The 27,654-nt window shown below is 33.4% G+C and overlaps 2 protein-coding genes across 2 annotated transcripts in view; one reads left to right on the forward strand and one right to left on the reverse strand.

Annotated features, from left to right (window-relative positions):
* Nucleotides 1–4,532: 4,532 nt before the first annotated feature.
* Nucleotides 4,533–26,819, reverse strand: LOC132742377 (S-adenosylmethionine sensor upstream of mTORC1-like). Its single transcript, XM_060730762.1, has 6 exons — nt 26,628–26,819; nt 25,424–25,621; nt 24,609–24,722; nt 23,183–23,549; nt 8,316–8,430; nt 4,533–6,358 (listed from the first exon to the last, which is right to left on the reverse strand). The coding sequence occupies exons 2-6, from the start codon at nt 25,587–25,589 to the stop codon at nt 5,765–5,767; spliced, it is 1,356 nt and encodes a 451-aa protein (XP_060586745.1). The 5' UTR covers nt 25,590–25,621; nt 26,628–26,819; the 3' UTR covers nt 4,533–5,764.
* LOC132742376 (forkhead box protein P1-like) overlaps nt 12,880–27,654 on the forward strand; it is a 77,591-nt gene continuing 62,816 nt past the window's right edge. The window contains exon 1 of the mRNA XM_060730760.1: nt 12,880–13,214. The gene's annotated coding sequence lies outside the window, so the exon portion shown is untranslated. The remainder of the gene's footprint in view (nt 13,215–27,654) is intronic.

The following is a 27,654-nucleotide window of genomic DNA, read 5'->3' on the forward strand; positions in this document are numbered from 1 at the left end:
ACATAATACTATATCTCATACACATAGCAGCTGTGTCACTGTAACACATTACTCAAACGAAGCCTACATTACCTCCCTTTGAAGGAGATTGTACATAATTGTGGTCTGTTCACTGCTAACTTTCCTTGAATTTAACTTGATGACATAGATATTGATTCGAAAAAAAAGATACATGTGATTACTTGTCTTTTCAAACAGACTAGGAGAATATAGGTATGCTTGTCAGGTGAATCTAGGGACACTTTAGGGAAAACAAATTCTTTAATGTAAAGAGCAATTATATCTTAACCTTTCTAGCAATAATTTTTTGGGGCAAAATAGGGCTTAATGGCACACCGGTGACAGTCAATATTTTTAAATCACAATATAGCTTTCTTATTAACAATTAGTGTTCAGATGGACCTCAAGATTCAAACAAATGAACCATAACTGTAGTATAGATGTAAAATCCTACTTTTATAGATAAAAGTAAATTTTTTTATAATTAAGTACACTGTACAGCGGACGTGACTTTAAACATTCATGTTAACCAAATGTAGCTTTATTTTACATACAAACATACAGAACGTGACTTCAGAATAACAAACTAATAAACAAGCTGTTGTAATACTGATACCATCTATCTACATCATTGTTAATATCTATAAAAAAAAAACAATTTATTTTCTTTGAATAAATTGTAACATTATTTCAATAAATATTAACAAGAGCAAGAATGTGTTTAGTAAATACAAATGTCCGGACCCAGATTCTTGTCTCAAAAACAAATTTTCCAAAAATGTGAACATGGCATTCTGATACAGATTGTTAAAATATATTTTTAACACAGTTTTATAGCATGACAGGGTCACGACATTTTGTTATTGTGTAAACAATAAAGGTTGTACATGCAAAAGTGAAAAAATCTATTTTTAGCACTGGTGATCTTAACCTTGACCAAAATGACCCCTAACCCAAAGATAGAGAATTACACTAGGCATGTAATGCTTTAACACGAAAGACATCAGTTTATAAATGAAAACTGTATGAGCAAAAATGTAAAAGTCTATTTTCATACCAGTGACCTTGAGCCCCGTGATCTCAAACTCCACCCAAAGTTAGAGGACAATTAATGGTATCTACCACTACTTACCAAAAATGGAAAATATCATTAATGAAATGAAGTAGCTGAAAGAAATTTATGATACATCCAACTTGATGGGATATGTTGTCCTATTTCCAAAGTTTTAAAAAAGGAAATAGACTAAAAAAAGTACATGGCACAGTTATTCTGATACATGAACTTTGTACAGATAAATGTGTAAATTATGAAGCCATTTATTACGTACAGGTATAACTTTAGATATATCCAACTTGCTGGTTCAAGTTAACCAGGTATGGACAGAAAATTGGAAAGACTATTCAGTTAATACTATAATTAAGCTAGAGGGCATAAAAAATCACAAACGCTTAAATTCAGTGGTTTATAAAAGAATGCATAAAAAGACATTTTAATCTCTAAATAACTCAATGAAAATGGGCCTTAACTCAAGCATATAAGAATTAAGATTCTATTATTTAAGTCCAATAAGGCAAATAGACCATGCTCATAAGACTTATCTTCTACCAAACTCCTTATCAGGATCACACAGAGATGACCTTACGTCATGTGTCCGTGAAAATCAGAACGATGCTCGTTTTTGTGGAAGTCAGCAGCAGCAGCAGCAATTTAAAACACTTGACTATTCATTATTAACATTAATTATATATATAAAAACAAAGCAATTATCGTGAAATAAAAGTGCTATTTGGAAACAAAATCCATAGAAAACAAGAGATTGCCAAATAACGACCAGATGAGATTGATAATTATTGATTATCCTTTGGAATTATTGTGGCCGTTCTGGTTCAGCCATTTTCATCGTCAGATGGGCGATGTTATAAAGTCTGAGTGAAATAAATGACTGCAATCGAATGAATTTCGAATACATATGACAATATTCTGATATTGCTCAAAGCCTGAATGGCATTATTATCCTAAATGGATGATAATTTATGGCGTGAGCTAGGAAAATACTGGATAAGCCGTGTATATTGAATATTGAAAATTTCCTTCCTAACTATGTTGCTTCTTTAAATAAAGTCTTTATTATTATTATTTTTATTTTTATTATTATTTGTTCCCAAGGAATATTGATCTATCTTAAATTTACTATTTATTCCCTCTGTGAATTTGGCAAGAAAAATATTTATTATGAAATTGTCATACTGGCATTTCAAATATTATATTTTTATGTACATACTTATGTACTTAGGAGATTTAAATACTTAAAATCAAATTTTAAATTTTACTAGGCATTCTTACACTACCACGTGGGAGTACTTCAGAATGGCTAGTGGAACAGCAATTGACGAGGTACAATGTTTATCACCATCAGAAAGGGAAAGTGCACAACCCGGAAGCGCATCAAATGTAAACAAAATTGACTGTTTCATCCAAAAGGGAGAAGAGATTCTGGTGATGTTTGTTTCATTGATCCGATCGTTTGAAGGTCAAACCTTAAAGATCAAGGATCTAGCTACACCAGTGAGTGTAATCCTGGCAAATTTGAAGAGAAATATTGACATATCTGGTCAAGATGAACCGAGCAAATGGAGGAAAGTTTGCTCTACTGTCAGTATTTTGGACAGTTCGGATTCCGAAGGAGATATTGATGGACTCATGAATGAACTAGGTCCTTCACATCATACAGAAGACAGTGAATACCCATTAACTGATGATGTTTAAGTTGGACTAGACAATTGTTTTTGTGGAAGAAGAGGAAACTGGGCAAGCCATCAATGAAACTGTTGCAAAGGTGGTAAACAAATCTTGGTGACCAAACAAAATTGACAAAGAAAAAATTCAAGCCATACCTCAAAAATACAAACGACCAGCAAATGTGCAACAGCTGTAGGTGCCAAAAATAGACAATTTTCTTTGGAATCAGCTTGACACCAATGTAACATCAACAGACATTTCCAACCAACATATTATCAACGACTTCAATAAGGCGGCTGCACTTCTAGTAGCAGCAATGGATCATTGGATCATGATTATGCAAATGATCAGCCAGAGATTTCATTCATCAAAGAATGCATTGGTGACTCCTTCAAAAGTATCTGCAGCTCAATTGCCAAAATCAACAACCAGAGGCAAGATTCAGTTAGGAAGGAAAAATCTATGCACTAGCGAAACTAACACTAAGGCAACAGGGCTCATTGGTGACAAATTCCAAGAGCAGAGAAAGAATGCTGATTCCGGCTCAAAGATCAAGATGATTAATAAGGAGCATTTTTTAGGGAAAGACAGGGAGGGGGCAAAGGTCAGCTTCCCCTGAAGAGATCAACACAGCATCCACAAATACCAGTGACCCTAAACTGGAATCTTAATCAGCATCAAAAGAAGGAACACAAACACAACAACCATCAAGGACGCAACAAGAACTTTTATCAAAAATCAACGAAATACAGGGGGCGCTGTAAGGAATTAAATAATCTCTCAAGAGAGAAATGGTTCTAGTGTACTGAGAGGGACATACACTTAAGTGCAGCATATGTGGCAGGATCTGCAAATACGAAAGAAAACAGTTGTCTTGGATGTACTAGTAGTACTTGACTATCTAGATGACGAAGAGGATGAGTCATATGTCTTTTGTTTTTACTTCTTAGTGCTCAGAGGTGCCAGACACTTCATTTGATAAGACTACAAAATATTTTTATCAATTCAAAACAATTTACTATCTTGACTAATCAATTATTGAAACAGTCGCAGCAGAATTTCAACTGAAAACCTTTACCATTGGTTAATCATCCGAACAAGAGCGATCAGTGATCACATGTGTAGCCCCATGATGGCCAATTTCATGTTGGGACAAGTTTTGTGACAGACGGACAGACAGACGGACAGTGCACAACTAGACTTGGTACTGATCATTCCTGTAAAGTTTGGATAAAATTGCAACAGTAGTTTATGAGGAGTAGTCCGGACAAGCTTTTGTGTATCTGGCAACACACAGAAAAAACACCTTTTTATCAAAGGGCCATAACTCGGCCAAAAATCATTCAACTGGAAAACCCGTGCAATATGCCCAAGGACTTGAGCTACAGATCAATCCTGTAAAGTTTCATTGAAATTGCATTAGTGGTATAAGAGAAGTAGTCTGGACAAACTTTCAAAATAAAAATTATTAAAGGGCCATAACTTGGCCAAAAATCATTCAACCGGAAAACCTGTGCAATATGCACAAGGACTTGAGCTACAGATCAATCCTGTAAAGTTTCATTGAAATTGCATTAGCGGTATAAGAGAAGTAGTCTGGACAAACTTTAAAAATAAAAATAAAAACTATTAAATATGCACAACTAGACATGGTACTGATCATTCCTGTAAAGTTTGGATGAAATTGCACCAGTAGTTTATGAGGAGTAGTCCGGACAAGTTTTGTGACGGACGGACAGACGGACGGACAGATGGAGAGACAGATGACGGAGAAGTGATCCCTCTATGTCGCCACTACTCCGTAGAGGCGACACAAAAATGAGAAATTATGCATAGTCAAAACTTTTGAAGAATATTTAAGCAGGACAGAAGATCTGCGATATTTTAAAGATGGATCTTTGCATATAAGCACTCAAAGGATATATAAAGGTGTTTCAAAGGAAATAATTGCTTGGTGGGTCAAACAAATTCTAACCAATAACTGGCTCTGCCTTTACATTACATAGCATCAGAGCAGTGGCCACTAGCACAGCAAAGTTAAAAGGTGTTTCTCTTGACAAAATAACCAAAACTCCTGGATGGTCTAATGTTAGGACATTCAAAAGATTTTATGACAAACCGGGGCAAAAACGAACTATTCAATCAGCTATTCAGGATTAATAGACTGGGACTGGTTAATGTTGAACATTTAGAAGATAATGTTGTGCATGCACTTTGTATAATTATATTTCATATATTATATTAGTATAACAAACATAAAATTTAATTAAAAACATAGTAATTTTTTATAATTTGTTTGATTTTGCTGAAAATCAACTCTAAAATCTCTGTGTGATCCCTACAAGGAGTAAGGTAGAAGTTAAAATGTGAGTTTGATCGAGATTTTGTCTTTTATCAACTACTTAAGGGATTTTACACCCTCCCAACCCAACCCTATGGCTTGATTTTATGCTCAATGCTGCTGTTCAAGCATGAACGCCGCATGGAAAACCATGCAGATTCACGCTTGACCGATTATTCTAAATCAGAAGAATAAGCTAAATCATCTCTGTGTGATCACTTAAGGAGTTGGTAGAAAATAAAATCTTGATCAAAGTACAACTAACAGGTAAGTCTTGTTAATCTAATTCATTTACATAGTTTGTGCAGAGAATCAACTTAGACTTATCAAAAATCCCAGAAAAAATAGGTTAAGGAATAAAAATTGCTAAAATCAATCCCAGCAGAATTGTATCATTAACAACTACATGTTTAAGAACATTTTAAATAAAGTTTTTTTACAGCTAACAAAGTTTTAAGTAGATATTCATATATTCATATTCAATCAATCTTTAAAAAATAATTTGCAATTTTTCAAATAAATATACATGTATAATTATGTTCTTTAAATATTGGCAATTTTCCAAATTATGTTCTATTAATACAATATACGAGTATTGGCATTTTTTTATGACAGTCAATCACTTAAGACTAATGTTTTGTAACCTTCTAATTTCAGAACCAGGTTATCTATAAAGCAAATTTTTAATCGTCAACATCATCAGATTCTGATGATAATACAGGTAGTTCATGTAAAATATGTTCTCTATAAAACTGTTCATCCTCGTAACTATACGGGCTCGTTGCATCATCGTCACTGGCCGAACAATTGTTTGGTACATTGTGAAAATCCTGAGGTATGTAAATCATATCAGGCGTAATTCCTTTAAGAAAACTTTCTTGTTTATCTTTATCGGTTAATTCAATTTTTCTAAAAACCATACAATGTATATGCTCCTGTTTAATATAACGCCAACGTTTAAAACCTAAAGATTCGATCGCAATTTTCCAACTTTTCATCTGACTGGCGTTACGATTCTGATGCGAGGAATCGGGCGTTACTATAACCAAAATCCCGTTATACATGAGTAGTTCATGCGCTCGCTGGCAGCTGATCCAGCGTTGATATGGGGCAGGGAAGTATTCCAAAAGAAGAGAAAATACAACTACGTGGAACGACTCCCTTGGCAACCATTCTATGGGGTCTTTTAAATTATTTATAAATGTGGTCATAGTATCGTTGGCAACCTGTAAGGGGTCAGTTGTGTGTAGATGAAGAAAGTCACAGTGAAAAACACTCTGAAATGATATAAAGAGGATATATGAGCATAAAAATTTGATAATTTTAAACTTTTCTCATACATGCACAAGATTATCTCCATCACACATTCATATGATCTTTAGTAAGTTTCATCTACAATATAATTATTTGATGACCAGCACAAACAAAATTTCTTTAAATAATATTAATTTACTCAATATCTGATGTAGTTATCAATCAATTTATTAGCACCTGTCTGAGTTAAATGTACTGCCCCCCATCCCCAAGACATAGTTGGGAATTTAATTTTCAAAACCCTGGCGCTGCAACAGACAGACTGTTACATCCCCGCTACATGCCCCTACACTACAAGTTGGACATATCCCCACCATTTAAGTGCCCAAAACAAAACCATCATAATTATTGACATGGCAGTGAGCGTAAAGACATAAAATAAAAACATGGCCTACAGGGGAGGGTGGCATGGTTACAGTTGACTGGTATATAACAATATATTTTTCATTCATAAAAACAAATTTATCCTCATCATTTTCATGTACAGTCATAATACTTTTAATCTAGAAAAAAAAACACAAACCCTAAAGCAATTGTCAATCTCATTAGTTTTAATGATTTTGATAAAAATGGTTCTATCTATTTGTTTTGCTGACTTAATCAATACTTTACTTTTAATAATTATGTGATTTTCTAATTCACACTCCCAGCTCAATTCATGAAATGAAAAAAAAAAGATATTTGATACAAAACAATAGATACAATTTCGTTTCCTGCGGAGGTTAATTTGTTGTTTTTCAAACAATTTTAAAATTATACAATAACAGTTAAGGTTATAGAATGCATGTGACCTTCTAGGTGTAGGTAATTCTTCAGGCAAAGAACAAAATCCTACTTCATTTTAAGCAAAGTAAGCATTTTAGAGTAACCATTTAAGTGTAGAGTAACCATTTAAGTGTAACTGTGACCTTCCCAAAATAATAAACTATAGTAAATGTATCAAAACAGCAATTTTAGATATGTTGGCAAAATAAACACAGCAAACTTATTATTGGTAATTCAAGTATAAAAATGCCATGTACAGGGGGGTGATTCATAATATTTGATATAATTTTGAAATTTAATATTATATTCAAGATATGATAAATAATTCAATGACATGAAATGTGCAAAACATGAAAATGAATATTTCCAAGGGAAGGAATGCTGATTTAGCAAAATAACATTTTTAAATTTGGGGATCTTTTACTAGGTACATATTATACTTTCTTGTCATTTAACACTGCATGTACTTAGTTATGGTAGGAAATGGATTCACAGTACATACTAGTTGATTTTAAAACTATTTGCCATTCAAATGTGTTCTGAAAAGAACCTGTTTTATCTATGTCTGGATAAGAATCAATTAATCATTTTCACATACATATTGCCATATTAAGCTATGTTGTCATCATAAACCCAAATTAGTTACTTCCCCTGAAGTTAATGTCTACATTTAATTTCACAATATTTTCCTAAATCCAAACCTAATGACAAGGGAAGGTCTTCTTCACAAACATTCTAACTCAATGAAATAAATGTTCGTACTTTACAGTAATAGGAGGATATTCTGTGACTACATACATGTACTAGTATCTAGTACATTTTGTGATGCTGAGACTTTATTTCTAGATAAATTGCACATAGTACATTTATTTGGTCATGTATGGTATAATGAGAAATTCAAAATGGTGCATTTATTTGGTCATATATGGTATGAGGAGAAATTGCAAATGGTGCATTTATTTGGTGAGGAGAAATTACACATGGTGCATTTATTTGGTGATGTATGGTATGAGGAGAAATTGCAAATGGTGCATTTATTTGGTGAGGAGAAATTGCACATGGTGCATTTATCTCGTGATGTATGGTACAGTGATAAATTAAAACAGATATTTTATCATTTTTATGTAAATATTCATGAGGAATTAAATCTGTTACCTCTGTAGCAGGGCTGATATCTATCCCTACAGCTTGAAGCTCCTCAAACTCCAGGAACGGATTAAAACAGCTTCCAACATCCAGTAGTCGTATTCTACCCTTTACTGGTACATCTCTAAAAATATAGAAATAATAATTGAGCTGTGCCATGACAAAACCAACATAATGGGTTTGCTGTTATTCATTTAAGTAAGACTTTTTATAATTAAAAAGGAAAAAAAGAAGATTTGTTTGTTTGTTTGTTTTGGGTTTTACGTCACATCGACACAGTATAGGTCTAGCGCGACGTTCCAGCTTTACTGGTGGAGGAAGACCTCAGGTGCCCTTCCGTGCATTATTTCAGGCACGAACGGGTACCTGAGTAGAACCACAGACGTTCTGTAAGCTAGCTGGATAGCTTCCTCACATGAAAGAATCCAAAGTCCCTGTTGGGATTCGAACCCACAGCAGTGAGGGGCAAGTGGTTTGAAGTCAACGACCTTAACCATTTGGCCACGGAAAAAAAGAAGAAGAAATATTGTATGTTTTAGTTTATTAAAACAAATATGGTAGCCAGTCTTGTTTGTGTAAATTCATTGATAGAAAAATTTGAACATGATAAAACAGTTTCAATGGGCATTCCATGGAGAAAAAATGGGAGCATTTTCCTCATCTTTATGATATCTAGGTAGTTTTATTGCTACACATTTAATGATCATTCTTGCAAAAAAAGAAGGGAAAAAAACAGGAGAAAAGCTATTTCTAAAAATCTTTTAAATCTACAGGGATTCTTGTTATAATTAAACTATTATGTTAACAGTTATGCAGTTTTTTCCTATTCATCTGAAAGTTAGGATGAACAAAATGATGTAAACATAAACAAACAAAAAAAAGATAGCAGTGTTGCATTTAAAGAGTTCCATTCAGCTCTAAAAGTCTAGAAGATAAAAACTTGAAATTATCATATATCAGTTAGGGTGTTTAAAACAGAAAAATGTGCAAAAGATAGCACATTAATATACTCAGATTATTTAAAGTGAAAATCCTATGTTCCTGTGATTCATGGCCCTAGGTTATAAAGATTTTTTTCTAGGCTCAAACTCAAATCTCAGGTATTTGATTGGTCAGAAACCAGCACAGAATGCATGACAGAACTCAGAAAAAAGTTTTATAACCTCAAGAACTGGGGTTATTTTTCACAATTTAAATGATTACTGTGTCAGAAAAAAGAGGGGAAAAAAAGAGCTGATCTGAAAACCTCAGTCACAGTGAAGTCTAAACCGTTACACTATTTAATTATGTTGTTGACTAAATCTACATGTATAATTATGATTGAGGAACTGCAAAGTTTGTGGAAATATTATAAATACAAGGTAAAATTCCAGACAACACTCATTCCAGCAGATGTAACTTGCAATAGACTAAAGAAATGATTGTTCTTGAAATGTAATAATACTGTCAAATACAATGACCTAAACCTATTATGTTTGTTGTTTAGAAGAAAATCATTGATTTACTCATGGTTAAGTAAGTTTTTTATTTAAGAGGTCAATGGACCACAAGTTGGGTTGAAGAGTTTGAGTTATCCATTCATGGAGGATGAAGAAAGGCATGAAGTTCAGGATCTACAATGAGTTTTATATATAGAAGTCCAAAGTGTTTGAGCAATCCAAGATTGAGATATTAAATTTTAATTGTAGAAAATACCCATGAAATTGATTGACATTATTTTTTATGTATAAGCTTTTATGTATAAGCTTAATCCTAGACAAGTAGAATCACTTTTAAACCACTACTGTTGGAATTATGTTTCTTCAGTCATATCCGAAACTAAAGATTTATTGGACAGAACCATAACTAGTGAACAAATTTAGTTTCTCCTGATGAAATTAAGAAACAATAAGAATGACACATTATACAGCTAATGTGTAACCAGGGAATTTCCATGAAAATAAATAAATCATCAGTAGCAACTGTTTATTAAGAAGGGGTCATCAACACTGTCAAGGTCACATGACGGCTTTTGAGATTAACTGTTGTAGGCTGTACCTCAACTGCCCCTCCACACATTATTTCAAACAGACCTCCATTAAATGGAACCACTAACCTTTGGTAAGCAAGCTATTAATAGCTTCCTCACATAAAAGAACCCAATGTCCATGGAAAGAGATCAAATCCGCAGCAGTGAGGGAGCAAGGTGGTTCCAAGGCAATAGACTTTAACAGGGGATATGTATATATACATGTATATAAATGGAAGCACAATAACCTTCTGTAAGCAAGCAAATAGCTTCCGCACATGAAAGAACCCAACGCCCATGGAAAGAGATCAAATCCGCAGCAGTGAAGGTGAAGGTGGTTCCAAGTCAGAGACTTTACCAGGGGGCGCTACATGTATATACATGTATATTATGCATATATTAAGCCATGTGTTTTGAGATTGCCCGATTATGACAGATTGTTCCCAACTGTTTACACTCCATGTTTACCCAATCAATACGGATAAACAAAAACTGATCTGTTAACTTTATTTGTTTATCTGAGTCAACATTCCCCACTTCTGCCTATCTAAACTTCATTATAACAAAGTGCAATTATAACAAAATGAAAAAAAATAATTGTTTTTTGTTTTTTTATCACAATGAGATGTTATTGAACAGAATGACAATAGAAATTTATCTTCAAGGATACAATGTATGTAGCTTCATATAACCAACTCTACGCAATTTTTTTCAGTTATACAGTCCGCAGCATTATACATGTATATTGTCATATACAATGTAGCAAAATGCCCAACTTTCTGATGATGATGGTTTTTTGGTATGACCCTGCTGCAGACCAAACCCATGACCTCTGGCATAACAGACAGACAATCTAATTTAAGTTACCAACTTTGATAGGTTGGAGGCTGCACTTATTTTAAATCAACAGATTTGCCATTTCCAGGGCTTGCACTTAATACTACATTAAGAGAAACTATAGCTAATGCAAGGGGCTTGGACTTCAGCTATTTCAAGGGACTGAGTTCACTAACACAACATAAGATTAAGTGGGCTCAACATGAAATCAAGTGGCTGTTGTTTAATTATATTTCCAGGCATCAGTTTGATACCAATTCATGTGCTAGGCTTTCCATGACTTCCGCTTGATATCAAATCAAGAGGCTAAAGCTTATTATCAGTTCTTCTGCTTGATATCAAATCAAGAGGCCATAGCTTATTTCCTCGACTACCACTTTATATCAAGTCAGATTTTTTCTAGATGCTTAATATCAAATTAATAGGCTATTTCTTATTTCTATGACAGTTGACTTCCACTTGATACCAAATTAAAGGACTAAAGTTTATTTCCAGTTCTTCCGCTTGATACAAAATCAAGAGACTAAATTTAATTTTCAATTTTCCACTTATTACCAAAGCAAGAGACTATATAAGCTTATTTCCTGTTTTTCTGCTCTTGATACCAAATCAAAAGGCTATGGCTTATTTTCATGACAGTTTTTATGCTTTATACCAATTCTTAATTCCATGGCAGGGCTTTTGCTTCATAACCAATCAAAAGTATTGTAGCTTATTTACAATTCTTCCACTTGATACCAAATCAAGATGCTATTGCTTATTTCCAGTGTTTCTGCTTGGTACCAAATCAAGGGTCTACAGCTATTTAGCATAAAAGTGATAAACTAGCCATTTCCAGAGATTGGGCTTAGTAAGATATCCAGAGGGTTGGGCTTGTGACCAATTTGCTACACATGCACTGTCAAATTTAGTATACATAAACATTAGTGTTACTGTCAAATTGTTATGCCAATATGTACAGAGATTTTTTTTGCCTTATTTTATAGCCGATATTCGGTCATATTCCCAATCGAAAATAGTATATGATTTTCCCAATCCACAGAAAAAATTCCCAATTCCCAAAATATTTGATAACAAATTCTAAAATCTTGGAAAATAAGGACTTCTTCACTGTTATGGTGTTTAATAGTTTGAAGATGCCTTCCTAGACAGTTATTCTTTGCATTCATTTAATCACTGCTAAATTTAAGTCATGCAATTTTTCCCAAATTTTAACAAAACATCGCTGAAATTCCCAATTCCATGGGTATGGGTCATGTTCCCAAAATCCTGGGAAAAAAACCCTGATGTATTAGTCCATCTGTAACTTTAGGGAGAGAAAAATTGCATTTTAATGTTACATTAATTCTCTAAAGTGTAAAAGTTGAAAACTATTTGCTATCTACTAATAATCTTTTTATAGTTCAAAATGTTTACATAAAAATGTTTGAATTCAAAATAATGGTATCATTAAACAAGCCTATGTACTTTAGCACCTGCTTACTTACTTTTTTCAATGTAACCTTCTCATATATATATCATATGCAATTAAAATATTTATGATTAATATTCTAAAAATAATCTCAATAATACAATTCGGTTAAAAAATGGAACATCGAACTTTTTACTCTGCAATAAATCAAACATTTGTTTAGGCACTTCAACAATCATTACATGTAATTTAGTCTTTCTCCTAAACCATATGAGATTTCAAAATATTCCCCTCGTTTCCACGGCAACCAAGAAATGTAAACAACACAATTATCTCAAAACATAAAATGTAAACAATCCGAGGAGAAAAGTGTAAACAAAAACATCAATGCCCCTGGTAGGATTTCGCTACTTGATGAAAATTTAATCCCCCATAGTCTGTTTGTCAATTTATATGTGATCGATACAAATATAATCTAAATAAAGTTGTTTGGAAACAAACAGGACTATTACTCTTCTATCACAGTTTTTGAGGCAAAAAAACAAAGGAGAAGTTCTCAAAGAGAAATTAAAACAATAGAGGGTGTGCAAATTATCCTTCCGATTCAACTTTTTACCCTTAATGATCAATTTGCCATAACAGACTATCTGAGGTAAGCTACTTTCTAAATTGACTTTTTATTGATAATTATTATGCCACCATGCTGCTAGTAAATTAACAGCTTTATAATTTAACTATGTACGAGAAAAAAAAAAAACAACAAAATAATGTTAATTGAATAATTCAGAGAGAGAAATGTACTAAAATGTCCGTAGACTAATTTTAGAATCATAGTGTTATAGAAATATTATTCATAGAATTGCTTTGCAGAAAGTTTTGATTATAAAAATGAAGATGATATCATGCAGGGTAATTTACAGACCAAAAAGCTATAGCCAAAGGAAATAACTTTCTGTAAAATTACTAACATATCAAAATATGCAGAAATTAGTGTTTACTCTATTAGTAAAAGGTATAGAAATATACAAAATATCAGATTCTGACATGTTTTTCATAAACCATTTAAACTAATGTTTTTTGAGTATTCATACAGTATGCACTTTTCTAAAACTTATATATTATATATACTGTACATGTACATGTCTTTTCCCAAAGACTGGTTTTTTTAATGAATATTAAGAAAAAATTATTTTGTAAGTTTTTTGGCTTACATTAGGTGACAACAGTATAAACATCTTCCTATGATGAAATGCATCACAAATCACAACTTGAAATTCTGATACAATTTAATCATGCAATTAGAATATTTCCATGTTATAATGAATTACTTCCCCTTATGTCACTTTCACATTTTCCCCTTGTTGAATTTTAAAACATTCTAATTCTATGCAAGTCAAAGGGCAAATTTAAGCTCAAATGCTCTTTTGTGCATTACAATGGAAGTTGAATGTTTATGCCCATCAAAAGATGTATTGTGAGTGAACAGGTGAAACTCAAAATCAGTTTATAAATTACTTCACCAGACCAATAATACCTCACATGACCCACAGAAGTTCCTATTATTACCCATTACCCATCTGAAATAACCTGTCATGTCCAGTTTATAAAAAGAATTGGACTTTAGGCAGATTTATATTTTATCCTAAACATTTTTTTCAAATATCAATTGTTGGTCAATCACACTTATAATAGTTGATCTTTTGAAATTACATAGTTAATTCAACTTAACAATGAAAATATGGACATAAGACACTTTAAAGGGCAAAATATATGTCATAAGGAAAATTTGTATGAGGGAACCAACCTTAATATTTTAATTGATAAAAACTCAAAAAGTTGCTTTGTTTTCATATACTAGTATAACATGCCATTAAAGTTGGCATTTCTCTGTTTAATATATTAGAAATCTAGTTGTTAAGGTGCCTGCCTTTGAACCAAACTTCCTGAGTTTGAGTCCTACTATGATGATGCCTTGGCATTGCCAAGTGGTAAATGCATCAGACTGGTTTATCGAAGGATTGCTGCCTTCTTGGGTTCAAACCCCACAAGACAAGTCTCTGTTTCCTTGAGCAAGATGATTTACACTCTTTGCTTAGAACATAAACTTAACAAGATTTTGTTTATAGGCTTATACACAAATAAACTAAAATATTTGTATAAACTATGTTTCCATTACCCTATATGAAATAATGTAGTATATAGAATGAAGACTTGCATTTGTAATTAAATAGTTATACAAGTAATACTAGCAACATCAACAGAGCTATCACTAAAGGTGATTAATACCCCCAGCAGCAACATTTGACTTTTTGAAAAATAAGTGGTCTGAAGAAAATTTTGAACTCGACCTATAATAAATTAATAAAGTATTAACTGTGTACAAAGAATTATTTCATTTACATTTGTAATTGCAATCCATATAAACTTGCTTTATACTAAATTTGAGTGTAATACCTCATTCCTAACTCTAGTTATTGTTTATTGTCTGAAACCATTTTTCTATTTTTAGTAACATTGACTTTGACCCTAGGTTGTCCAAATGCAATACCAACCGGGGTTTCCACATAAGGTTGCTATATAACAAGTTTGATTACAATACCTCATTCCAAACTCTAGTTACTGTCCAGAAACCATGATATGAACCGACTGACCCTTAAACTGACTCCTATATACCCCCCTAAACTTCATTTGTCTTCAGCACAAAATATTGTCAGTAGGTACATACAGTAGGTCTATTGTCTAAATCAACAAAGCTATCGAGTCAGATTTCTTATGTTGTGTTTCTAAGGAATGGCATAATATAGTTGCAGTTCTAACATACAGTTTTAAACTTTATTTAAATGTTTTGAAATTTTCTAGTCATTCAGTTAATATTCAAAGAAAACATAATATGCATATAAGTAATTTTTATGATAATTTTAATAACAGCATAATAACTTGTATGAATTTTTTGGGACTTTAATTAAACGAATAGTCAAAAGTGCTATACTTTATATTTATAAGTACAGTGGAATGTAGGTATTTAAATCAAATATATATTTGATAATCACGAAAGTTATCATCACAGGAATGGTAGGGTACCTGACTCACTGCAGCTCTTGTGTGGCATCTGTCTAATATTTGGCTTCTGCATGTCAATAAAAGGGGCTACATGTCCCATTCGTTTAGGCTTCAGACAAGTTATCTTAGGTCTTTAGCTGTGTGGGTTCAAATCCCCTAAGCACATATTTTTCAGTTAAGTCTCTACTGGAGCATAAAGATGGGTAAAAAAGGTCAATAAGTAACGGTCGATTTAATTGTCAAAGTAAAGCATTGTCACTAACAATTGCTTGGACAACAAGAAATCATTGGAGCTTCGGGTCTTGGTCTTGTGCATGACACATCATCTCATCATGCTACACATTTGTGCCAAATTGTTTAAACCTTTGACTTCTAAGTGTGACCTTGACCTGGGAGCTAGGGGTCTAGGTCTTGTGCATGACACACCATCTCATTACTCTTCACATTAGTGCCAAGTTATTTCAAATTTCCTTGATGCATGATAGAGTTATGGGCCTGAGATTTTCTAACTGCTGACCTTTGAACTCTGTGACCTTGACCTGGGAGCTAGGGGTCTACGTCTTGCACATGACACACCGTCTCATCAAGCTAAACATTTTTCCAAGTTATTTTCAAAATCCATTGATGTGTGACAGAGTTATGGGCCCAACAAGATTTTCGATATGCTGACCTTTGTCCCAGAGAGTGTGACCTTGCACTTGGAGCTAACAACTGATTCTACCTAAGTCACCCATGAAGACAAAGCTTTCTGATCATGGTCTGCACTGTTTGCTAGTCAGTGACTTCATATTTTGAAACAAGAGCGATCAGTAATCACATGTGTCGCCTCATGATGGCCAATTTCATGTTGGGACAAATTTTGTGACAGACAGACAGACAGATGGACAGTGCACAACTAGACTTGGTACTGATCATTCCTGTAAAGTTTGGATAAAATTGCACCAGTAGTTTATGAGGAGTAGTCCGGACAAGCTTTTGCGTATCTGGCAACACACAGAAAAAAAACACCTTTTTATCAAAGGGCCATAACTCAGCCAAAAATCATTCAACCGAAAAACCCGTGCAATATGCTCAAGGACTTGAGCTACAGATCAATCCTGTAAAGTTTCATTGAAATTGCATTAGTGGTATAAGAGAAGTAGTCCGGACAAACTTTAAAAATAAAAATTATCAAAGGGCCATAACTCAAACAAAAATCATTGAACCGGAAAATGCTGACAATATGCACAACTAGACTTGGTACTGATCATTCCTGTAAAGTTTGGATGAAATTGCACCTGTAGTTTATGAGGAGTAGTCCGGACAAGCTTTTGTGTATCTGGCAACACACAGAAAAAGAAACCTTTTTATCAAAGGGCCATAACTCGGCCAAAAATCATTCAACCGGAAAACCCTTGCAATATGCGCAAGGACTTGAGCTACAGATCAATCCTGTAAAGTTTCATTGAAATTGCATTAGTGGTATAAGAGAAGTAGTCCGGACAAACTTTAAAATTAAAAATTATTAAAGGGCCATAACTCCGACAAAAATCATTGAACCGGAAAATGCTGACAATATGCACAACTAGACTTGATACTGATCATTCCTGTAAAGTTTGGATGAAATTGCACCAGTAGTTTATGAGGAGTAGTCCGGACAAGTTTTGTGACGGACGCACGGACAGACAGACAGACAGACAGACGGACAGACAGACGACGGAGAAGTGATCCCTATATGTCGCCACTACTCCGTAGAGGCGACACAAAAAGGTGAATGGTTTTGTCTAGACTGAAAGATGGAAAGTCCACCCCAAAGTCAAACCACAAAATCTAACATACCAAAGAACAAAATCTAATACCCCAAACAATTAAATCTAAAATCCCTACAACAAAATCTAATATCCCAAACAACAAAATATAATCATCCAAACAACAATGTCATTCATCCCAAACAACAAAATCTATAACCCCAAACAACAAAGTCTAATACCCTAAACAACAAAATCTATAACCCCAAACAACAAAGTCTAATATACCAAACAACAAAATCTAACATCCTACATCAGGCTTTTGATGTTTAAAAATAACTGAAAATAACCTATGGCATTACAATATCAAATAGGAATGTGACAAGAAGTCCCATGAAACCTTAAATTGGTCTTTTAAGCTTCAGCTTTTTAAAGGTTAAATATATATGAGCCGTATCACGACAAAACCAACATAGTGCGTTTGCGACCAGCATGGATCCAGACCAGCCTGCGCATCCGCGCAGTCTGATCAGGATCCATGCTGTTCGCTTACAAACCCTATTACAAGAAAGGAAACTGATAGGGAACAGCATGAATCCTGATCAGACTGCGCGGATGCAAACGCATAACGTTGGTTTTGTCGTGACGCAGCTCAAATATGTTATTTTATAGATAAATTGTTTCATGTAATTGTCAAATCAAAAGAATCAAGGTGGAAAATGAAATTTACCAACAATAAAATACATGAACAATAAGGAAACCCCTCGATACCAATAATCTACTGGTCCGCGCTCTATATTTAAATAAGTACAGTGGAAAATTTGTTTTCCCATCTTATATTTTTAGAAACGAACATCATTGAGGCGTTATAAATAATTATGAGGCTCTCAGGATGTTGTTTTGAAGAAGGCTTAACAGTGATATGATGCACTTTTCCAAGATAAAATTACTGAAATACTTAGTCTGAAACAACATAGAATTGTTTATCTAACAGAAAATAAAAGCTGAGTTGGAAGAATGCAATTTAAATTTTGAAATTTGATCAAAAACAAATGTTAACATCCAAGAACATCCAATGGAGGTACAAACAAGTTTGATGAAGATTTATAAGAAAGATCATGTGGTGGAGTCACTCAAATATTTCTCTCAGACAATCAAAATCATTTACACGGACATATTCCAGAGATTATCCACCCATGACATATGCTATGTTTGGTTATTTCTAATATTTATTCTTCAAAGATTGAAAAAAAATGCCACTTTTGCATAATTAGCTCCCATCAAGTGAAAAAGTAATTTATGTGAATGTTTTCGAGAAAAACACCCAAAAAAAGATTTAGACCAACTTTGAAAATCAACAAAAAAATATTGATTCAGTGGAAAAGATTGTTTCAGGGCTTTTTTTTCTTCTTCCAAGTTTTGTTATATCTTAAAGAGACCATGATAGTTTTATGAAATAAAACATGAGACAGGACAAGTCTCCAGATGTTATAATACAATATAATGCACATATATTATATATGTATACAGTATATATATTTTTTTTAGAATTACTTTTTCACACTTTCCCAACACTGTGCTGAGTCCCTGTGATATAATGTACAAGAAAAGCATTGATGCAAAGCATCAAAGGGCGTCCAAGCAAGAAATAAGAAAGTGAAGATGAACTAGTAGACATATGATGTCAAGATATTCTTATAAACTTTTCAATGGTTAATTGGTTTTTACCAAAATGAACGGACGGAAGACATTGTTCATTATGAACTTTGATTGGCAACGGATATACATGTATACAATCATTTATCATCCATACCCATGTGTAACGCATGATCAACACCACACTTGTGGAATTGTCCCTTATTATGTATTCGCTATTAGCGAAGACCCCCTCTTAAGGTATCTGTTCACACTTAGGAAAATATGACACTGGTTATATTACCATGTCATGTTGAGCATTATTGTTTATTATACAATAATTGTAATATCTATTTTAATAACAAAAAAATTAATACAGATTTTATGAATATTGTTTTCCTCTCTCTTTTTGTGTTTTTATGTGCTATTTTAATACTGAGATTTTTACGTTTACTATTCTTTTTTTATTAAAATTGTAAATTAAATTTTAAGAATTCAAATGTCATATTGACCGACGATTATAAGTCAAAACTTTACTGGAAAAAGTCAGTAAATTATGGTTAATCTTTCAATATATAATATTATTTATTCTTAAACCATGTACATGTACATTTGTATTTTTCTTTATCATTTTTTAAATTATCATTCAAAATCAAATAATTAATAAAATCTAATTTGTTACTTTGAATAATTCACCGGCATCTTTACTAAACACGAATAACAAATAAAATAAAATGTTTCAAAGTTAATAGAGTCATATTAAAACCATAAAAATGTACCTTTTTTCACAATTATTGTACATATTTATTGTTTATATCTCGTATAGATAAAATGAAACATGCTATTGTTGGTGTTGTTGTTTTTTTCGAATTGTATGTTTATGTATAATAATAATCAATATATTTGAGAGTTGATCTATGTTTATTAATTATTGTAACCAAACTAAGTGACAAACATTCATTTTGGAAAAAAGCAAATTTATCTGTAAAATATTTGTTCTGTTCTGTAACGATATCAAACATCTACTCCAAAAACCGGGAGAGATCGGACAATAAACGTGTGATACTTTTCGCCGGTCACTAGTATCACGGTCAAAATAGACCGGGAGAGACCGGAATTACCGATAGGAGTACATCCCTCTATAAATAGATTTTCGGAATATTTAGGTCATCAACTCATCATTCTATTTTAACATACCATGATAACCCACTGTGTACTACAAAATGATAAATAAAAAACCGAAGAGACGGAAAAGGTTATTGCATTTGAAAATGAAACGGTTATTGCATTTGAAAATGTTTGCATTGCGAAATCCTCCAGTTCGCTATTCATTGTAACATATCGCGACATTTAATTAATAATCAAGCACCCTCATACCGATCGGAATGATCGGCTTTTATCATGACCGACTTAAAGGCTCGAGAAGTTGCTGTCGCCCTTTCACAAAATCTGATTTCGTTCCATAAAGGGGCGCCGCGCTTCGGCGCGGACGCCAATAAAGCTGTTGTTGATATTTTCTACAATACTGTGATATCGAATAAATAAAGATAATACATCAAAGTATGTACAGTATTTTTTGTTTATACGACCTTTGTTTACATTAGCCTACAAAATCAATGGTGTATCTGTGCTAATGTAACATATTGTAAAATCACAACGTGACTTGCTTTTATTTACAAGTTCTATAGCATCTGTTGTTTTACAATTACTAATTTTTTCTTGGAATTTTTTCATTCAGATCAATACACTTTAAATAATACATTAATAATCAATGGTTAACAAAAGCGTTCAGTGGGTCACATGTGTCACCTGATAGTAGCCATTTAAGCAGTTGTATTAAGGGGTGATTAACCACTTTGTTTCCTATATGTTGTGGAAATTTTGGCTTCTCTCTAGCAGGCGACACAAAAAAGGGCTTAAACAATCAAATGACCAAAAAAAATTGTCCAATGGTCTATGAATCAAAACTATATCTGTCAATGACATCTCAAGCCAGGATTTAACAAGAGGGCCATGATGGCCCTGGGCCATGATGGCCCTGAGGTCGCTCACCTGTATATAGGCCCCCCCCAACCCCCCCCCCCCCCAACGTTGCAGGGCCAATTTAACCCAGGGGCTTTTATTTGCACAAACTTGGTAGACACCCATAAGAAGATGTTTCATGCTAAACATCTAAGCTCTAGCTCATTGGGCTTTTTAAAAGAAGATTTTTTTTAAGTTTTTACTATACACATATAGTTAAGAACAATGACACCCCTGGGCCCGGGCCAGTTTTGACCCGAGGGCTTTTATTTGAACAAACTTTGTAGACACTTACTAGAAGATGTTTCATGCTTAATATCTAAACTCTAGCTATTTGGGTTTTTTCAAAGAAGATTTTAAGTTTTTGCTATACACATATAAAGAAAATCAATGACCCGGGGCCAATTTTGACCCAAGGTCTTTTATTTGAACAAACTTTGTAGACACTCACTAAAAGATGTTTCATGCTTAATATCTTAACTCTAGCTATTTGGGTTTTTTCAAAGAAGATTTTTAAAGTTTTTGCTATACACATATAAAGAAAATCAATGACCCGGGGCCAATTTTGACCCAAGGTCTTTTATTTGAACAAACTTTGTAGACACTCACTAAAAGATGTTTCATGCTTAATATCTTAACTCTAGCTATTTGGGTTTTTTCAAAGAAGATTTTTAAAGTTTTTGCTATACACATATAAGGAAAATCAATGACCCCCGGGGCGGGGCCAATTTTGACCCCAGGGCTTTTATTTGAACAAACTTGGTAGACACCTATTAGAACATGTTTGATGCTAAATATCTTAGCCATAGCTCTTTGAGTTCTTTAAAAGAAGATTTTTTAAGTTTTTACTATATGCATATAGGGAAAATCAATGACCCCCTGGGGCGGGGCCAATTTTGACCCCAGGGCTTTTATTTGAACAAACTTGGTAGACACTTATTAGAACATGTTTCATGCTAAATATCTTAGCTCTAACTCTTTTGGTTCTTTAAAAGAAGATTTTTTAAGTTTTTACTATATGCATATAAGGAAAATCAATGACCCCCTGGGGCGGGGCCAATTTTGACCCCAGGGCTTTTATTTGAACAAACTTGGTAGACACTTATTAGAACATGTTTCATGCTAAATATCTTAGCTCTAACTCTTTTGGTTCTTTAAAAGAAGATTTTTTAAGTTTTTACTATATGCATATAGGGAAAATCAATGACCCCCTGGGGCGGGGCCAATTTTGACCCCAGGGCTTTTATTTGAACAAACTTGGTAGACACCCATTAGAACATGTTTCATGCTAAATATCTTAGCTCTAGCTCTTTGGGTTCTTTAAAAGAAGATTTTTTAAGTTTTTACTATATGCATATAAGGAAAATCAATGACCCCCCGGGGCGGGGCCAATATTGACCCCAGGGCTTTTATTTGAACAAACTTGGTAGACACTCACTAGAAGATGTTTCATGCCAAATATCTAAGCTCTAGCTCTTATGGTTTTTTAAAAGAAGATATTTAAAGTTTTCTCTTTCGGTTGCCATGGCAACCAGAGTTCTGCATGGAATTAAATTCTTTGAACAATTTTTAAAGGCGACCATCAAAGGAACGTTCCTGTGAAGTTTGGATGAAATTGGCTCAGTGGTTTATGAGGAGATGTCATTTAAAGTAAAAGTTTACGGACCACGGACGGACGGACGGACGCCGGACGAAAAGCGATCACAAAAGCTCACCCTGTCACTTTGTGACAGGTGAGCTAAAAACAGGACACAAAATTGTCTGATATTTGACCTTTGACCTTCAATGTTGACCTTGAGCCAGCACAGCAGTAGCATGGGTTTGGCACATTACCTTATTATGGTGGACATTTTAGCCAAGTTTAAGAAAATCCTTCAAGGGGTAAAGGATTATAATTATAGGGACACGAAAAAGTCTGTTTGAACTTTGACCTCTGACTGAGCTCGCATAGTAGTGGCATAGGTTTTGAACATTGTCTTAATGAGTTGAACATTTAAGCAAAGTCTGAAGAATATCCTTCAAAGGGTATAGGATTTATAGAGTGGACACGATTAAGACAGACCGACCGACTGCAACCAACGTGACAAAGTTATTCTATTACAGCCCCGTCTATATTTTGTGGCGGGATATAATAAAAGAAACTGGATAATGAAAATAAGGAATAAGAATCACCTACACAACATTATATTCTCCAATTGATTTGTTGTCCACTGTTACTTTGTTTTCAGTTGAAGAATTAGATATGTGGTCCGTACTGGCATATTTGTTGTCTGTGTCAATCACGAAATCAGTCCGGGTAGAAATAGAATTAGCACCAACAGTTGGTTTAACAATATCACTGGTATCTGTTACTTTACAACCTAACTCTGTGTCATGAAAATCTTGACACTTGTTATATTTGGTTTGCATAGGATCATCACAGTTTAACGTCTCTCTTTCTTTGTGTTTTTCTTTCCGTCTTCTTTCTTTATCTAGAATTTTTTTAAGGCCATCTTCTTTGAAATATTCATTAATAACCTCTCTACACCAATCTATTCTTGTTTCTGTAAATTGAAAGTTGTATCTGATAAAGATATTATTCAATATGTAAAGTGAAGAAGAACAAAATACAAGACAAAGGTGTAAAGTACACTTTTAAATACCTGTTTACAAAATTTTAACATTTCATTATTAAGCATTTCTAGTTAAGTAACTAGTTTTAATTTGTAAAAAATGTGGCATAAAAAAGACAAGTTTTAAATATCATTTTAATGAACTGAATGATTCAGCATCAATAAAGTATATCCAATATCTTTGCTTTTATTTGGCTGATCAGTAAACCTTTCATCATGTTCATATAAGTACTACCTTTAGTTAGTTAACTTACCTTTTGTTTTCAGCCCAGTGATATTAAGCTTCCTGAAAGTACTTGCTTATCAACTGACCATGATTTTTTAAACTCAGTGGTCTTTAATTTCCTAAAGTTGTAATAACATATCTTGGGTTTTATCCAGTTATGTTTAGCTTAATGTTAACTCTTATAAACTTACCTTAGGTTTGAAACCAGTTATTCTTTAGATTCTAAAATCTTTATCAACCTACCTTGGGTTTTATCAAGTTATGTTTAGCTAACTGTGAATTTTTATCAACTTACCATTTGTTTAAAAGCTAAAAATCTTTAGATTCTTAAAAGTGTACAAACTTACCTAAAGTTCTATCCAGTAAACTATAGCTTTGTGAACTTTTTTCAACTTACCTTGGGTTTTAAGTCACATGATCTTAATAATCCTAATGCCTTATGCCTCTTGGTCTGATAATGTTTAGCTTCATAAATGTATATGTACTTACATTGTTTCTCTTCTTTGTTTCTGACTTTTCATAAGATTTATAAACTTATTTGGAACAAGGGGGCCTTTTACTTTTTGAAAGATAATTAACCTTGTTTTTTGTTTATCAACAAACCTTGGTTTTTGGCCCATAGCAGACCTTTCACTTCTTGAAGGTTTAATGACTTACCTTGGTTTTTGGCCAATTGCAGACCTTTCGCTTCTTGGAGGTTTACTGACTTACCTTGGTTTTTGCCCCATAGTGACCTTTCACTTCTTGAAGGTTTATTGACTTACCTTGGTTTTTGGCCCAGTGATCGGTGGCAAGATGATGCATGGCATCTGCATATTGAGAGAGGACAGGTTTATTCTGACAATGCTCATACCAAATACTCTCTAGATCTGTTTCTCCTGTAATATAAAAACAACAACATAGAAACATCATGACATTCAAACTCACACTTAGCCTGCTAACAATGAATGGACCTACCAATGTGACCAGTGCAAACCAAGACCAGCCCACACATGTATGTAATCCCTATTTAATTAATCTTTACTTTCAAATTTTCTCTTAAAGTAATAAAACTATTTTGTTGAGATTGAAAGATGGACAGGACTGGTCTACTTAAGATCTTTCCCAGGTTAGGGTTAAATGTCAATATAGAGTAGGCTTTTCAAAACAAATTTTGAAGAATAACCTTATGTATGACCAACTAATGTACTGCAGTACTGAACATGTATCATTAGTCCAGATTAAATATCACATTTTACCATGTAACTGTTATTAATTTGAAGAAATATTTCCCCATAATAAGCATTACTGCTATCATTTCAGCTAAACCAAGATCTATCTACCGCTACTTATTATGTATCAAAGCCTTTCTCTCTGCTAAAAAAGAGCTCTAATTTCCTGTAAAACAATTAAATATATCTGCAGACTCTGTTAGTTTACATTTTAAATGGATCACCACATTCGTAGTATAATATTTCCTTGATTGTTCATTTCCATTTACATGTATGATGAAATCAAGAGTGACTTTTTTATAATGACAATTTATTTATCATCAATTTAATGGCACTAATCCACATAATTTTCGCACTTGAAAACACACCTGTACTTTTTTTGTACTTGTTGCGTAGCTCTGCATGAACACCTTTCACAATACTTGCTAAACGCAGATGCTCCTCATGGCTTTCTTTATCAGGTTTGGAGTCTGGTCTATGAACACGGGAAGACTGACTGCTCAAATGTTCTGCTACATTTGTTGATTCAGACATTACTGCAGCTCAATGACAAGTCTGAAGCATACCTAGGATTAAAATGATCTACATGTTAAATAGAAGAATATCATCTGGTTTATTTTTGTGCATCAACAATATCACCAGACTACCATCGCTAGATTTGAAAACTGGATAGATACATTCATATGCTTGAACAAATGCCATGTAAAAATTTGTTAAAACAAGCCCAACCTGATTCAAAACCCAAAACTGAGAAACCAATGTGGACAGGGAGGGGTGGCCTTGTGGTTTAGGTGTCTGCCTCTCAACCAAGGGATCATTGGTCCCAGCACTACTTTGATCATGACTATGTTTTCTCATAAGACACAAGTACTACTTAGTTCCAGATAGCCAACTCCAAAGTGATAAATACATGTATAAGCTGCAATAACTTGTTTCGCAATTAAGCTTGTAAAATTATTAAATATGTTATAACTAAACTCATGCTTTTGTGTTTAAGTGTAAAACTGACCTTTTTCCCACTACTCAAATAAATTAATATTGTTCTGTGCATCTTGTTACCTGGTTAATTTTCTTTAAAAATTAATATTGAAGAATATTTCATAATTTTGTAATTATACCAAATAGCTATATTCATGTGAAAAGACAATCTTATAAACACAATCACATATTCTATCAGAAAATCACAGCAACCTCACATAATGTGAATGTAAAGAGAGCAGAAAATAAGCAAGGAATGCAGGCTCTTTCCATTTGAAAGTTACTGTGGGAGTGGTATGAGTTGGATTTAATGTCCGTTTAATAAAATATATTTTGTATCATGCTTAAACATATCAGACTATTTATACATGTAAATATATAAAATGAATCCAGTTTATAAAGTCAAGTCCGTCTGTTTATAGCTGTAAAATTGTCATGGTGTGTCTAATTATCCGAAAAAAGGACTGTCCGTATACTACTGCAAATACATTGAAAGCGAATTCGAAAAAATACTTGGCGGAAACTTTTTAAACAATACAAATTTTAAATGACTATTCACTAATTAACTATTTGAAGCACTATTTATCTAATTACCTGAACGCTTGTTGGTCAAATTTGCCCAAATTTGAAAACATCTGATTCTGCAATTCCTTCTTTACAATACAGTTCATGAATCATATTCTACTGATAACTTCCGCAAGCTTAACAGCAGCCGCACAAACTCGCGCGCGTCTTTCATGCACGAGTTAATTAATGGAGCTCGAGCTTAATATTACTTACCATGAACATGTAATTGTTGGAATTATTTATAAGTTTTCACGTTTATATTATTTGATCAGGATCTAAATTATAGAAAATACATGGTTGATGTCGGAATGGAGAAGGTTTATCCGGTGAGCGAGAAAGTGTATCTTGGCGAGCTTTAGCGAGCCAAGATTCACTTTCGCAGCGAACCGGATAAACCTTCTCCATCCCGACATCCACCACGTATTTGATTTATCCTGCTTTTTATCATGTTTTTAGAATAATTAAATGGTTTCATTCTTCTTTTCCCCCGATAAAATAGCATCTATATGTAGTTTAGTTTTGCTACTAAACATGTGACGTCACCATGTGACGTAATGACCGGAGATAGACAAGTTTATCCGGCAAGGCTTTATCCAGCTGATGATATAGACAGTAGCAGGATAAAAATATATACTGAGTATTTTTTTTTTTTTTTTTTTTTTTGGTAACTGTGTAGATATACATATCTACTAATAAATACATAGGAAATCTACCCCCATGCTAAAATAATCATATTGAGGTATGTCTTTCATGCCACAGTTATAATGAAAGCAGTTGAAAAAAGTAGATATATTGTAAACCCTTTTTCCTATACTGTACATAGGCGTCTTTATAAGTTCTTCTAGATATTTACGAATAAAAGTTGGCATATTAGCTATTAGGAATATCAATAAATATAAGAAGCTTTGTGAAACAAATAATTATTTCCTTTATAATTGATTTATGCCAAAAAAAATGAAAGTTAGCTCCCTTACATAAAACGGTTGTCTAGTGGATTAGACTATGGGAACTGTATGTAAATTTAAATCTGTTTACACTTTTTACACTCAGGTGC

This window comes from Ruditapes philippinarum, unplaced genomic scaffold (assembly GCF_026571515.1).
Source record: "Ruditapes philippinarum isolate M1 unplaced genomic scaffold, ASM2657151v2 ctg1363_1_1_1_1, whole genome shotgun sequence".
Classification (NCBI taxonomy): domain Eukaryota; kingdom Metazoa; phylum Mollusca; class Bivalvia; order Venerida; family Veneridae; genus Ruditapes; species Ruditapes philippinarum.

What these genes read in the sequence shown, in the direction of transcription:
- LOC132742377 (XM_060730762.1), bottom strand. Translation starts at nt 25,589, where the DNA reads ATGTCTGAATCAACAAATGTAGCAGAACATTTGAGCAGTCAGTCTTCC. An exon ending in TCACTGGGCCAAAAACCAAG is followed by an intron (nt 23,550 to 24,608) that starts GTAAGTCAATAA and finishes TTCAATTTACAG; the next exon opens with AAACAAGAATAGATTGGTGT. An exon ending in ATATCAGCCCTGCTACAGAG is followed by an intron (nt 6,359 to 8,315) that starts GTAACAGATTTA and finishes ATATCATTTCAG; the next exon opens with AGTGTTTTTCACTGTGACTT.